Source organism: Pleurodeles waltl, chromosome 8, assembly GCF_031143425.1.
Source record: "Pleurodeles waltl isolate 20211129_DDA chromosome 8, aPleWal1.hap1.20221129, whole genome shotgun sequence".
Lineage (NCBI taxonomy): Eukaryota > Metazoa > Chordata > Amphibia > Caudata > Salamandridae > Pleurodeles > Pleurodeles waltl.
The window spans coordinates 1,351,344,127-1,351,359,116 of record NC_090447.1 but is presented as its reverse complement, the minus strand read 5'-3'; the positions used below and the strand labels follow the sequence as shown (position 1 = coordinate 1,351,359,116).

The window sequence follows — 14,990 nt, the reverse complement described above, 5'->3', positions numbered from 1 at the left end:
CCAACAGGGTTCCTCCTTAGGGACTCATAAGGGCTATCTTTCTTCCATATCGGCTTTTCTTCGCTTGCCTGATCAACAGTCTTTGTTTAAGTCTCCTATTGTACAGAGATTTTTAATAGGGCTTGTACATATGTTTCCACTTACAGGTTTTGCTACCACGGCATTAGCCCCGGGTGTGCCGGTACTAGACATCTGCCAGGCGGCAACGTGGGCTTCCTTGCACACGTTTGCAAGACACTATTCCCTAGATAGCCAGGTTAGAAGCGAGGGGCATTTTGCACGCTCGGTCCTGCAGGACTTCCTTGTGTGAAGTATATCTTCGCAACCCACCACCAAGAGTTATAGCTTGGGAATCTATTCTAAGGTAAGGAATCTGCAGCTAGAAGTCTCGATCAGATGAACAAGGTACTTACCTTTGGTAACAAATTATCTGGGAGAGACTCTAGCTGCAGATTCCTTACACCCACCCAAGCCTCCCCGCTCCACGTATATATATTATGTTTTTTCAGATTTTTCCCCTTTCTCCAGGGCATGTCTTTTTGCTCAGACAATCAAAAAAAGATCAAAGTTGGTTCTTCTATGACTGGGCTACTGGCGTGGGAAGTTGTGGAAAAGAACTGACGTACGTGCGTAGGGGTAGTGCCTATACAGAAGACCGTGACTTCACTGACAGCTCCAACGACACTGACGATGCCACGTGGAGCCGGACGACGCACGTGGATCTGAACGATGCTACCTGATGGCGCGCACAGGGTACTGCTCAGCAGAAAAATTCTGGATTCAAGGCTGACGCCAGGGAATTCTAAGGTAAGGGATCTGCAGCTAGAGTCTCTACGAGATAATTCTTTACCGAAGTTAAGTAACTTGTTCATTTCCTTTTGGGGTACCTATGTCTTCTTACTAGGATTCTCACTGCAGTTCAGATTTGTTGCCAGCGTCCTCTCCTCCTGGCAAGACAGCTATACAAAAAGGTGTCAGTTAACAAAGATGATTAGCTTTGAGGTACAACATAAAGTATTTCTTGTATTCTTCTAATTCTTCCTAAAATGTTTCATTTGTAATATATACCTTCTGCCCTCAGTGAAGAAACACTAGGCCTGATTTACAGTTTGGTGGACAGAGCATCAGTTGCCCACCTCATTTAGAGATCGGTGGTACCGTAGGCATTCTTTCGGCTCAGTGGACTGCATACTTCTTACAGTCGCCCAATGAATTAGGTGCCATCAAAGGACAATATACTGTCCGACCTATCTGGGTAGACGGTGTAGTGCCTTTTTTTCTCTATCTGTCACCGCCATGAAAAACTGAAAGTGAGGGACAGGAAAAAAGCAGTAATGATCCCCACACCCTGGGGCAAACTCTGAGGGTGTGGGGTTCATCAGACTTTTGTTTTTCAAAAAGAACTACCCACTCCAGGAGTTTTGTTGTTGTTGTTATAATCAAAAGGCTTTTGGAAAGCTTGATGGCTGGCCATCATGCATTACTGTACCATCCATCAAACCTTTCCTATATTGACAGGAACCGCCCTGAGGGCAGTTCCTGTAATCTAGAGAGATGTCAGTAGAGCCTGCGGACATCTTTAAATTTAGTGGCCGGGATGTTCTTCAGAGGGATGAAATACAGTACAGTTTAAATCAGGCCCACCCTAATCATTCAGTTCACTGTTTCAGATAAAGTTACACTAATTAACCCTGATTAAATGTTGCACCTTGAACTATTTAGAAGTGAATCACTTGTCTTCTTTCCATTTGCAGTGCCCTGTTAACTGGCAGAGTAAGTGGGAAGGTCCAGAAGATCCCATGCAGTATCTCAGAGGTGTTGTTGCTCGGGCTCTTGCAATTCCGGTAAATATTAAAATACAAAATGATAACACTAGTCACCATTGTTCTTTTTTTATATTAAGAGCAAGATTGCATTATTTTAAGAAGTACATGTGCAAATGCCTGAGTTTGGCTGTTGTGGCGGATGTTTGCTAGTGAGTTAGGCCATTGTCTGTACTTACCGCTGCCTTTCAACGCGGATCATGTTCTGCAGTTACATTCTTTGCATACTGCCCAGCTTAATAAAATGCAGGGCAAAAGCTCAGGCTATTGTTACAGTTATCACTCGGGGGTTGTAATTGTGAACCAACAGCAGCCATAGGTCACAATCTCTCTTTATCACCATGTTCTTGCTATACTGTACTTCTATTGTAAATATGAATTATGGTGTGTGGCTGCGGTCCATATTTACTACATAGGGTAAAGAAACAGTACTGACTGCATCGTAGGCTTCTGTTAAAAAGTCTCTGTGACCACAGACTTTGAGGTGTCTTCACCTCATATATGGCCCACAGCCTGCATCACCCTAAGAAAACCAGTGGTTCAAGACTGGTGTCATTTACATCAGGTCTGTTTCCTTTGTGTGGCTGTACAACAACAATAATTCCAACCCTTTTGGCTGTAACACCTAAAACTCCACAATTAGCACTGGATTCGACACCAGTGGACTGAGTGGCCACCAATCTGCCTATCTCTCTTAATGATCTCATACCTCACGTTGCTAGAAAGAGAGACTCAGGCTATTAATCTTCTAATCAAGATCAGGCCTGTAAAGAAAGGCTCTAGACCTTATTTGATTTTGGATCAGAATTTGAAGGTTCGGAGCTTATAAACCCTTCATGGAACGAGATGACAGTAATTGCAGAGAAGTAGACTGTGTACTAACACAGGAACTCTATCAACTGTGGATTATTTTGGGATCTTCATAGTGCCATTGGTTGTTGAAATTTATCCTGAAGAAAAGTGTGCCATGCCACCAGTTCTACTGCTATTTGTACCAAACAGTAGTCTGACCAGTTAAGTGAAAAACTGCGCACAGATCGCAGCTCATGGGTTATCATTTGCCTTTTATTGAGGATTTACTAGATACCATCACATTGGTGGGAGGAAACCTTGGTCTATACCTGAAGTCAAGAAACAGTGATTCAGAAAGCATAGACCCTTTTATAGCAGTCTGAAATAAATCACGTTATATGACAAAGTTGAATAGCACAATTGCTATGGCTGAAATAAACTTAATACATTCTCATTGTATCTCCGAGCCACTAGATTTTAAAGCTAGTTTTGATGGTGCATTAATGAGTCAATGTAGCAGAATGGGTTCTGCCCATTTAATCCCCCTGGGTTTTTCACTTTCTGATTGTCTGGATGTTAGACTTTTTACTGTGGATTAGTCTCACTACCTCCCATGGTTATCACATGGTAAATGGACTGTGAGTGTTTACCACCAGTGTCTGCCTTCTTAAGGTAAAGCCACTGTGAGGCAGCTAGGGTGAGAGGCACTTTGCTGGTTACAAAAGAATACGTGTGCACACATTTGAATATGCAAGTCCCAATTACCTACTTGTACACCTTATGGGTCATCCAAAATTGTCATATTTCTCTGGCTCAGCTTAGGATCAAATTCCAGGCCTTTCATCACCCTGCTTAGCAAAGTTAATTACTCTGCTCCCCAGCAGAGGAAACACAGGCATCCCCACACAAAAGGAGCAATCAACAGTGCTTCTCTCAGATCCTGAAGAGGAAAGGGGTAGGGAGGAAAATCTGCATCTGGTAATTAGCTCGCACACTGTAGGCCAACTGAACAAAGGAGGAAGCCCAGGCATCTGGAGCCAACACAAGAGGGAGCTCATCTTAGACGTTTTGGTGGAAAAGTCCCTGACAGTGATATCAGCTCCGGGTGGAGCTAAGGCCCCTGGAGGAGATGTGCACAGAGACCACTTTCTGGTACCACCTTGGATTGTCCCAGCATGTCCCACTTTCCACCCTCACTTAAAAACTCTTGCACAAGGGAGAAACAGAAAGTTGGCCTCTGGAACTGGATGGTTGCAACACGATGAACATCTGGAAGGACAAGCCCCCTGCTCTCCTAATGTACTAAAGCCTCAATCCACTGTAGAGGGCTGCTACAAAGGGTGGGCCAGAGCCTGGGGGTCGGGGCAAGCCTCATAAATAATTAATGCTTCGAGAGAAAGCATGCATGGTGCTCTCTCCCCAGTGCTTAAGAAGGCCCTGAGATCCCCACCCGTCTGGTTTGGTGAGAAGGGGCCTGAGACCCCTACCTCAGGCCCCTGGCAAAGGGAGAAGAAGTGGAAGCTCCTTTGTGCTCCCCACAATGGAAAAATGGGGACTGGGACCCCAAACCTGGGTCCTAAAGAGAAAACAGGAAAGGGGAGCACAGTAAAATCACTCACAGTGGTAGCGCGCTCAACCCTGCTCCCTGTGTCTATGTCTGGGGAAGCAGGACAGCCACCCCGAGGGCAGCACACTGCCTGCATGTATTAGACAGGGTGACTTCATGTACAGGCTCCTGTGCTGTCAGAACAACAGAGCGGACTGGACAGCATGGGAGTTGGCTCCTGCACTGTCCCACTCAATAGTGGGCACCCTGAAGAAGGAAAGCAAAGCAAAAGAATAAAAGAAAAAGACACAGAAGCAGTGCCCCATGAAGCAAAGAGAAGCTTTGACCGAAGCGCTTTGTTAAAGGATTAAAGATTCATACTTCTTGGAGGAATCGCCCCATAATGGCCTGCTGGGCTTTGGTTACCCAGGGTTTTTCACCTTGTGACGGCCCCTGGACGGCAGAGACACCACTCACGGGACAAGGGAGGATTGTGTGGACCTGAAAGAGTTGCAGTGATCCCCCCCCAGAAGTGATTCTTATAAAGAGACCCTAAGCTTGCCAGGTTAAGAAATCCATGAGCCCCAGGATTTTCACAGCCTGGGAGTGCAGGGACTTCTCATGGTTGTTCCTATGGCTGCATGTTATGTCGCCTAAAGTAGTTTAAGAAAGACACAGACATGTTATGTTTTTTGACAGTGCTTTATTTAAAAGTGTATTGCTGCCAGTGACGTGATAAATATTGCAATGCTTTATTGACAGTGTTGATTGCATGTAAAACATGGTTACTGGTGTCAGTAGTAGAGAGATAATGTGACTCTTGGTCTTTTTATGTGGCAGCCTTGCCAAATCCAATGGACCTGCTTCATTTAGAGTGGCGCCCTCCTATATGGCGATGCGCTATCTAGTATGGGAGGAGGTTACTGTGATTTTTAGGCATCGTGACACATCAGGGGTCAAATGTGATTTCAGAATGTCACCAAAGGTATTTTCACCAGCCTTATGTAAATATTTGTAAATTACTGCATAATAATTAGTAGTGTCTTTTTTCCATAGAAAAAGTACAGACTGGGCAATCATTTATTGAGTGTTACTATTGCATACCAGTGATTGGTGATTACTAGCCCACACCACCTCCCCTGAGCAGGCTTTGGACTGCTGTGCTTCGCTACCTTGGGAGAGTCGAGTGCCACAATGGGGGTCTTGGTTCACAGTGAGGGGGTAATTGTGAACCTATTATTTGAACAGGTCTGACATCCTGCACAACTAATATCTCAGTGTCCTTACTGGCAATGTTTATAATATTTTAGATTTGACACCTAAATTATTGGCTCAAACTTGTCTAGTGATTGATGCTTTCAGTGACCTCTGGCAGAAGGCTAACCTTATAGCATCAACATACCAGCGCATGTGAAGAATCTGTTTGCACAGACAGTTAAATACAGGGATGACTTCCTTGGTAGTGGCCCTGGTACAACAGTGTTTGTTGGCACCCCCACCTGTACACACACAATGATCTCATCTTTCACAGATTGCCTGACTACCACCCTTCAATTGATGTCAGAACATTTTACATTGCAAACATATTATATTGAGTCATGCAAGTGTGTAAATCAATGTATAGGAAATGCTACGTAAGACAATGAGTACTACAAGGTGTAGGAATGACATGTCAACCATACTTGGCAGGCATTTCATGTTTAGAGTGCTTGGCCTGGAAAAATGAAGGGACAAGTTTACTGAGCTTTCACACAGTGCATTAACCAAAGTTGCTGTGTGCTGCGTGCAAAGGAGAGGGCACACCAGCACCATAACTACTAAGACTAAATTGCTGTTTTCTGTTGCTAAGATGCTGTTGCTCTGTCTTCTGGTGTTCCTTAGTCTCCCTTGCTTCAGTGTACACACGCTTGCACCATGAGAGGGTCTGTGGGTGATGCCAAGCATAGTTTTTTGTGCAGCGCAAAATTCTATTCTGTGACAAAGTTTAACACTTAACCACTTTGCATGTGTGCTGTACTGTGCAGCACACATGGAAAGTTGGAAAGATTTGAAGAAAATATTTTTTTTCTTCAATTTTACGCCTGCCTTAAGGAAGCATAAGTTGTTTGATGCAAATCTCTTTCTACCAAATGTACAACCCATGGTACGTCTCCTTGAGGTAGGGCATTTCATAGTGCACTTTGTGTTACCGGGCTACTTTGCAATGCAATTCAGGAGTTATGCTGGAATGAAATCTCAAAAAGCCCTCTGCACTAGGTTTACATCCCTTTTGTGATGTAAACCAAACACAAAGGAAAACTGGCTCTTAAACTCACGATTTTAAACATAACACAATGATAGTGGGTGACTTCCTAATATAATTGTATTACTTGCCGTATGAACCCTTTTTAGCAACCTTAGAATAACCGAAGATTGAAGACTAAACAATATGGTTCTAAATCAATGCCTTGCAATTTGCATGCAACACTTTGATAAAGGTGACATTATTGGATCTTGTGGCTTCTTGTATCCTTCTGATTCGTCTAGCCAGACCTAGGAAGAGGATGTTTCAGTGAGGAGTGGAAGCAGTAAAGGATAAAATGAATGTGATTGTTTCTGTGTCCCCTGACACCTACACAGCTCACATCACTGGTGGAGAACCACAAACAAACTGCATCGGGAACTATTCCACTTGGAAAGCCAAGAAAATTATAGCTACAGACACCTTACATATAGGATAGATCTGTATTCCTTCGGGGTCTATCTAGCAGTGGACATTGGAGAGCACAAAAAAGAAGAGCACACCTAATGTATTAAAGTTGAGAAGGATCTGTTGTGTGATGACATGTTTTCTCCTCCTTGTATCAGGGTCACAAACACAGATAATGGCAGAGAACTATGAACTGTTACACTAAATGAACAAAAAAAGAGTTGCCGCTTAAGAATTTTTTGCAGCAAAGGACTCAGACTGGTTGCGGGGCCATTGAAAAGGAAATCTGAGTTAGCATCTTTACTTGCGGAGTGAACAATTGTTGGACCTGGGTATCTCTACAGGGTCACCCCAAACATTTTGCGTTCAATTCCTTCCTTTGCTGAGCCAATTTGTGTTGGCTTTCAGGACTGTGTGCACTTTTCCGCTGTGCTAAAGTGCTTGCGCTCTCTCCGTAAACATGATAAAAGTGGCTTACACCTGATTGGCACAATTCATTTACTTGTAAGTCCATAGTTTATGGTACTGACTGTACCCAGGGTCTGTAAATTAAATTATTCTGCTTGTGGGCCAGCAACACTCATTTTGCCACCCACTAAAGTAGCACTTATAAACATGTCTCAGGCCTGCCATTGCAGCCTGTGGTGCAGTTTTCATCTGTCATTTCAACCTGGTAAAATAAACCTTTTGCCAGGCCAAAACGTTTCCTTTTTAATATTTACAGGTTAACCCTAGGGTAGGCCCTAAGGGCTCACTGGGCATGATGTAGTGTATTTAAAAAGTAGGACGAATGGGTTTAAGCTTTACATGTCCTAGTAGTGAAAACCCCCTAAATTTGTTTTCATTACTGTAAGGTATCTCACCCATTGGATAACTTAGGTTACCTTATTACATTTAATAAGTACTAACTAGGTAGTGGGAGCAGATCGGGATATCATGTTTAAACTCAAATGAATTGTAATTTTAAATCCTTTTTAATGGTACAGTCAGATTTGAAGTCACAGTTCTGAAAATACCACTTTTAGAAAGTTAGCATTTTCTTCTAACCATTTATCCCTTCTGCCAGTGTCCTGGATCACATGACTGTGAGTGGCTCTGCTGTTTATGGTTTGTATATTCCTCCCAGTCAGGGGGCAGACCTGTTTCTCTCCCACTTCACTTTAACTTCAAAGGGCTGGCCTCCAGCACACACAAAGGACTCTGACACCAGCCTTTTGTCACCCCAAACTTCTTGATGCCTTGACTTGGGGAAGGAAAGAGCTTTCCAAAACCAGATTTGGCAGTAGGACAGAGTGTTTGGCCCACAAACAAAGGCCTGCACTATGTATGAATATTGGATGTCCTGAGCCACTCATCAGTGTACTCCTGGACTTGTGGACACTAGAGTAGAATGACTGTCTTCTTCCCCAGACGACTGCCCTGCTGTTTGTGGTCTGTCTTGCTCCCCAGATGACTGCCCTTTTGCTTGAGGCCGGTCCTGGTCTCTGAGTAGGACGACTGGACCTGCTTCTATCATCCCAGGCTAACCTTAGTGACTCCAAGGGTCAGTTGGCTGACCTCCTGTCTGAGCTACAGAGACATAAAAAGCTCCAAAGGCCTCCTTGCAACTGTCTGCTACAACTGGACCTGCCTGAGTCCTGGGGCTAGAATGAGTCCCTGATCCCCAAGGCCTTGGACCCTTGACTGGCATCAAAGTGCATTCTTCTTAAAGAAAAGGTGCTATCCTGAAGTTTGGGCTTTTCATGGCTGGGAACTGGCCCTTTCACACCAGGATTCTGCTGCCTGCAGTGACCGCCATCGTGAAGTTATGGTAAACCTGATTCTTTGTGCTACATCTATGACTGGCGACTCAAGATCTGCACTTCGCACTACAGGAACGACAGCCCTCAGTGCCTGCAATGCAAAGCTCTAGTAACAACTGTCTGCTATGCCTGTCCAGAGCTTGATGCAACAGCGACAACAGCCAGCTCCCTCCAGCCTGCTCTTCGTGCTACAGTGACGACCATCTGCAACACTCTCCCTGCTCCTCGCAGCCTCCTCCACCTCAAACCAGACTCTCCTCGATGGACTTTGAGAAGGTAACTTATTCAGCATGGCCAACCTGGTCCTGTATCTGTGTTTTCTAGGCAATATATTTACCTTAAGCTTTGAAATTGCATATTTCTAGTTCTACAGATTGGATTTTCGTTGTTCTGGTGTCACTTTATTTATTATAATTTCATCAACGTTTCTAAGATGGTTTGGAATTGTTCTTGTGTTGTGTGTTCACTTTATTGCTTAATTACTGGTTGCTTCTAAATTAAACCTGATTGCTTTTGTGCCAAGCTGCCAGAGGGTTAAGTATTGGTTAATGTTTTTGTGGTTCACCCTGACAAGGACTGTGGTTGTTGCTTGAGTAGGGTTTTCACCCCACACCCAAATCAATAACCCGATTTCTTAAAGCAATATACAGGCAAGGACAAGTAATGGATTCAATATTTGACAAATGTAGAGTGTCTCAAGTGAATCTCTATGACCTAATGTGAGTTCAAAGTGTGCTGTTTGCTGTGCACTGGAATGTCCTCAATTTGCCCGGGGATGCTTGCAGGTCAACTCTTCATTTCTTCTGCAACATGCAGTGCAGCTGTTTCCTGTTCTTCTCAGAGTTATGTAAAAATAATACAACATGATGCCTGGCCAGGGTAAAGATAAAGAGAGGGCCTATTTCATACCTGTGTGTTGAGTACCTACCTATGCCCAAGACCATTTTCCAGTTGATAATGTGAACTGCGAACTACTAATGCCATTACGTAACATTAAAGCAAATGATTTAATATAAGCAAAGGAGAGCATCATAATTTGAATGCCATCAACCCGCTTATATCTCAAGCTACAAGCTGCAGGTTATTTCCTTCATGGATTGGGGCCTACACTGAGTTGGGTCCTCTTTAACTTTAAAGGAATGAAATACCCTGGGGTCCTGCGTGGTGCAGAAGTCATTTTAATTGTTCTGGACTCGGTACTCAGTACAGAAGTCATTTTGATTGTTCTGGACTTGGTAAGACTTTCTTGAGATGTGGTGGCTTTACATATCTGATAGAGACTTCTAGCTGCAGATTCCTTATCTTAGAATTTCCTGGCGTCAGCTTGGAATCTGGAATTGTTTGCTGAGCAGTACCCTGCGCGTGTTGTTGGGTGGTGTCGTTCAGATCCATGTGGCCTTATTGGAGCCATCTGTGACGTCACGGTCTCCTATAAAGGCACCACCCAGGCGCGCATACGTCAGTTCTTTTCCTACTGCGTCGGTTAAGCGCAGGTCTGGATTCGAGCTTCACTCTGCCTTTTTTTGATCTTTTTGCCGATGATTTTTCGAGTCTGTGCGAGGATGTAATCGAGGAAGACAGGGTTCAAGCCGTGTGGTGCATGCCATTGTGCCATGTCGGTGACGGACCCCAATCAGGTATGTCTCTGGTGCCTCGACAGAGAACATGACTTGAAGTTGTGTTCCAACTGCCAGGCCATGACCCCGAAAGCTTTGAGAGAGCAGTCTCTGAAGCTCATGGCAGCCCCAAAATCGACTTAGGTTGGTGCACCTGGTGGGGATGTGATCCAAACCCAGCACAGAGGCCCCTGTAAATAGGACAATTGGCCACTGCCATAGACCGGCTCCTAATGATCCTAGTTTCCTCACCCAATGCCCAACCCCAGAGAGCTTGGTGGTCCAGGCCTCCACTTTCCATGGTGCCTTCCCTTTCACTCCCCCAGATAGGGAATCCAAGATGCTGGACCAACTTGGGAAGAAGACGTTTCCTTCCTCCAGCCTGGCATTCAAGTCCGTAAACACCTCATGCCTTTTGGGGCGTATTTTCCCAGGTTTTATGGGATACGGCGGCACAGTTGCTGTCCCAAGTTCCGGAGGGCGTACAGGACACTCTTTCACAAGCTGTTAAAGATGGGAGAGACGCAGTCAAGTTTACGATTAGGGGTGGTTTGGACATGCATGACATGCTGGGCAGAGCAATTTCATCGATGGTGGCCCTTCGACGCCACACCTGGCTTCATATTTCTGACTTTTCGGGGGATTTCCAGATGAACCTTATGGATGTGCCCTTCGATGGCTCACTCCTATTTGAAGAAAAGGAAGACTCAGAACTTGAGCGGTTAAAAGACTCTTGGGCTATGGCCAGATCCTTGGGCCTCTTGGCGCCTGCTTGCCAGCAGTTTGCCTTTTTCCCTTTTCGAGGCTTCAGAAGGGGTGTGGGACCACGCCACCCACCTGTCAGCCACCACCCTCCATCAACTCAACATCCAGTACAAGGACGAGGTCATGGTACCTTCAGACCCCGAGGGTATAGCCAGAGATCGACCACCACCCAGCCCCCCTCCTCCACAGTACCCAAGACCTTCCAGGATGATTCTGCAAGACCACTTGCGTCCAGATGGACGGAGGATTCAGTTTCTTCTCCCTCACTGGCAGTCCATAGCATTGGACAAATGGGTCTTGCAGATCAAACAGCAGGGCTATTCCCTCCCTTCCAGTCTTTTTCTCCCTCTATGCCTCCAGAACGGCCGATGGGGGATCATTTAGTCTTGCTCCGCAAGGAAGTTGTGGCTCTCTTGGCTCAGGTCTTGTCTGCCCTAGACCAAAGAGACTGGATGGTAGTGCTGGACTGGCAGGATGCTTATTTTCACATTCCCATCCTTCCGGCCCACAGGCATTACTTGCGGCTCAAGATGGGCCACAAGCACTTTTAGTTTACCGTGCTCCCCTTCGGTCTCACCAGTGCCCCTCAGGTGTTCACAAAAGTGATGGCGATGGTAGCAGCTCATCTGCGCAGGTTAGTGATTTCAGTCTTCTTCTACCTCAACGACTGGCTGTTGAAGGCTCCTACGCCCCAGGCTCTCGTCACCCACCTCTAGACTAGGGCAAACCTCCTGCATTCACTGGGATTCATTATCAACGAGCCGAAGTCACATCTGACTCCCTCTCAGACGCTCCCTTTCGTCAGAGCGGTTCTGGACACAGTGCAGTTTCGGGCCTATACTCCTGAAAAGCGAGTCCAGGATATTCAGCCTCTTTCCTGGATTTCTGTGAGAATGACTCTAAGGCTGCTGGGCCTTATGGCCTCCTTCATCCTGCTGGTCCAACATGCCAGATGGCATATGCGGGCTCTACAGTGGAACCTGAAGTTCCAGCGGGCGCAGCATCAGCGGAATCTCTCCGACATGGTTCAGATCTCGGAGGGAACTGTGCAAGACCTACAGTGGTGGTTGTCGAATCAAGATTGGATCAATGCCAGATCCCTCTCCCGTCACCAACCAGACCTCACAGTAGTGACAGATGCATCGCTCCTGGAATGGGGTGGCCACATGGGAGAGGCGGAGATCAGAGGCCTCTGGTCTCCAGCAGAGTCCGGGCTCCACATCAAGCTTTTGGCGCTCCGGGCGCTCCGACTTTCATTGAAAGTATTCCTTCCCTTTCTCAAAGGGAAAGTGGTGCAGGTGTTCACCGACAACATCACCGCCATGTGGTATTGCAACAAGCAGGGCGGAGTGGGGTCATGGACCCTTTGTCTAGAGGCTCTTCGCTTCTGGACATGGCTGGAATGCTAGGTCATTTCCCTGGTGGGTCAAAATCTGGCGGGTTCAAAAACATCAGAGCAGACAAACTCAGCCATTGATGTGTAGTCAATCACGAATGGTGTCTCCATCCGGAGGTGGCGCAATGTCTCTTTTAGCAGTGGGGAGAGCCTTGGTTAGATCTGTGCACATCTGCAAAGAACGCGCAATATCAGCTGTTTTGTGCGTTGGAGTTTCCAAGGCGGCACTCGTTCGACAGCGCTTTACGTCACAAGTGGAATTCAGGCCTCCTGTACATCTTCCCACCAATACCACTTCTGCCCGAAGTTCTGAAGAACATCAGACAAGATCGGGCCCAAGTAATCCTGGTGGCTCTGGACTGGGCACGAAGAGTCTGGTATCCCGAGCTTTGAGCATGGCCATCGATCCTCCGATCAGACTGCCCCTGCGAGAGAATCTTCTGTGGCAGGGGGTGGTTATCCACCCGAACCTGTCCAGTCTCCTCCTCCTTGCGTGGAGATTGAACAGTAACAGTTGACGGCTTTTGACATTCCTCCAGAAGTCTGTAATGTCATCTTGGCAGCCAGGCGCCCCTCCACCAAAACGGTATACGCCGGTTGTTGGAAGAAATTTGTGGCATGGTGTATCAACAAATCTGTTCATCCCCTCTCTGCACCTCTCTCAAAAGTTCTTCTCTTTATTCTCTCTCTTGCCCAGCAGGACTTTACTCTGGGCACCCTCAAGGGATATTTGTCTGCCATTTCTGCCTTCTTAAGGCTACCAGACCAACCTTCTCTTTTCAAATCTCCCATTTTTGGGCGGTTTCTTAAAGGCCTCACTTATATGTTTCCTCCCATCCCGTTCATCATGCCCCAGTGGGATATGAATGTGGTCCTCACATACCTCATGTGTACCCCTTTCGAGCAACTCCACAACGGCTTAACCCTTAAAACAGCTTTCTTGATTGCCATCACCTCTGCTCGCAGAGTAAGTGAGCTTCAGGCTGTTTCTTCAAAGCCACCATTCCTAGCATTGCATCCTTACAAAGTGGTGCTTCGTACCAGGGCTTCCTTTCTTCCCACAGTGGTAACGACTTTTCACAAAGGCCAATCTGCCACCATGCTTACTTTTTATGCACCCCCACATACCTCTCATGTGGAGGAGAGACTCCCCCCTCTGGATCCAAAAAGAGCATTGGCATTCTATCTAGATCATACCGGTGGACGATCAACTCTTTGTGCGATATACAGGTGCGAAGAAAGGGAAGGCGGTGCACAAGAGGACCATCTCACGATGGGTAGTCCTCTGCATCAAGATGTGCTACGCTTTGACGAAAAAGCAACCCCCTGAGGGTTTGCGCGTTGATTCTACCAGAGCAACTGCTGCTACCACAGCGTTAGCACGCAGAGTCCCAGTCCTGGATATCTGTCAGGCCGCAACGTGGGCATCCTTACATTCGTTCACCAAACACTACTTCCTAGACAGTCCGGTCCGCAGGGACGGCTATTTTGGCCTTTCGGTCCTGCAGGATTTTTTGGTGGGATCTTGGTTCGCAGCCCACCACTGGGAATGGTATTGCTAGGGTATCTATTCAAAGGTAAGGCATCTGCAACTAGAAGTCTCTATCAAATGTACAAGTTACTTACCTTTGGTAACGATATATCTGGTAGAGACATATTCTAGTTGCAGATTTCTTACCGACCTGCCCATCCTCCCCGCACTACGAACTGATTTCCAAGAACAGGTATTTCCCTCTAAGGGCCCTAGTTTTGGCGCACCGTTCTCGGTGTTCTTCATTGCTCCGCACTACTGGCGCGGAAACTCGTCAGAAGAAACTGACGTCAGTGCGCCTATATACGACTGCGACATCATCACGATGCCAACGATGCCTGTGGAGACGACGGATTCCACCTAACTGCGCACAGGGGTACTGCTTGAAGAAAAAATCTCCGGATCCAGTCTGACGCCTGGGGAAATTCAAAGGTAAGGAATCTGCAACTAGAATATGTCTCTACCAGGTATATCGTTACCGAAAGTGAGTAACTTGTACGACGTGTCTGTTGGGGCGGTACCTTTATAGGCGACTGTGACGTCACAGACGGCTCCAGCAACGCCACGCGGATCCAAACAACACCACCCAATGGAGTGTGCAGGGTACTGCTCAGCAAATAATTCCAGATTCCAAACAGATGCAAGGAAAATCTAAGGTAAGGAATCTACAGTTAGATAGAGCCTCTACCAGATAATGCGTTACCGAAGGTAAGTAATTTGTTCAATAGCACCTATTCCCCTTTTCCTCTTCCACGTAGGAATAACGTTTTATCTCTTCATCTAAGCCTTTGAACCCCATACATGCATGCATGCTTGAAGGTAGAATGGTAGACCTCAGAAGCTTAATCTATTCCTTCAGAGATATTGGATGTAGCATTCTTCTACATAGAATATTTATTCTGTGGAGGAGTAGGTTCTTGTAGGAAAATGACTCCTTGTTGCAGTTACCCGCCCACGTTTCGCCTGATATTGATGCTGACTTGACTGAGAGTGTGCTGGGACCCTGCTAACAAGGCCCCAGCACCAGTGT

General features: G+C 46.3%; 1 protein-coding gene across 2 annotated transcripts in view; it reads left to right on the top strand.

Annotated features, from left to right (window-relative positions):
* Positions 1-14,990, top strand: part of DYNC2H1 (dynein cytoplasmic 2 heavy chain 1) — a 1,541,159-nt gene that overhangs the window by 1,431,691 nt on the left and 94,478 nt on the right. For both annotated transcript variants that reach the window (XM_069202358.1, XM_069202357.1), the window contains one exon: positions 1,755-1,844. In XM_069202358.1, the coding sequence (XP_069058459.1) occupies positions 1,755-1,844 (90 nt within the window). The remainder of the gene's footprint in view (positions 1-1,754; positions 1,845-14,990) is intronic.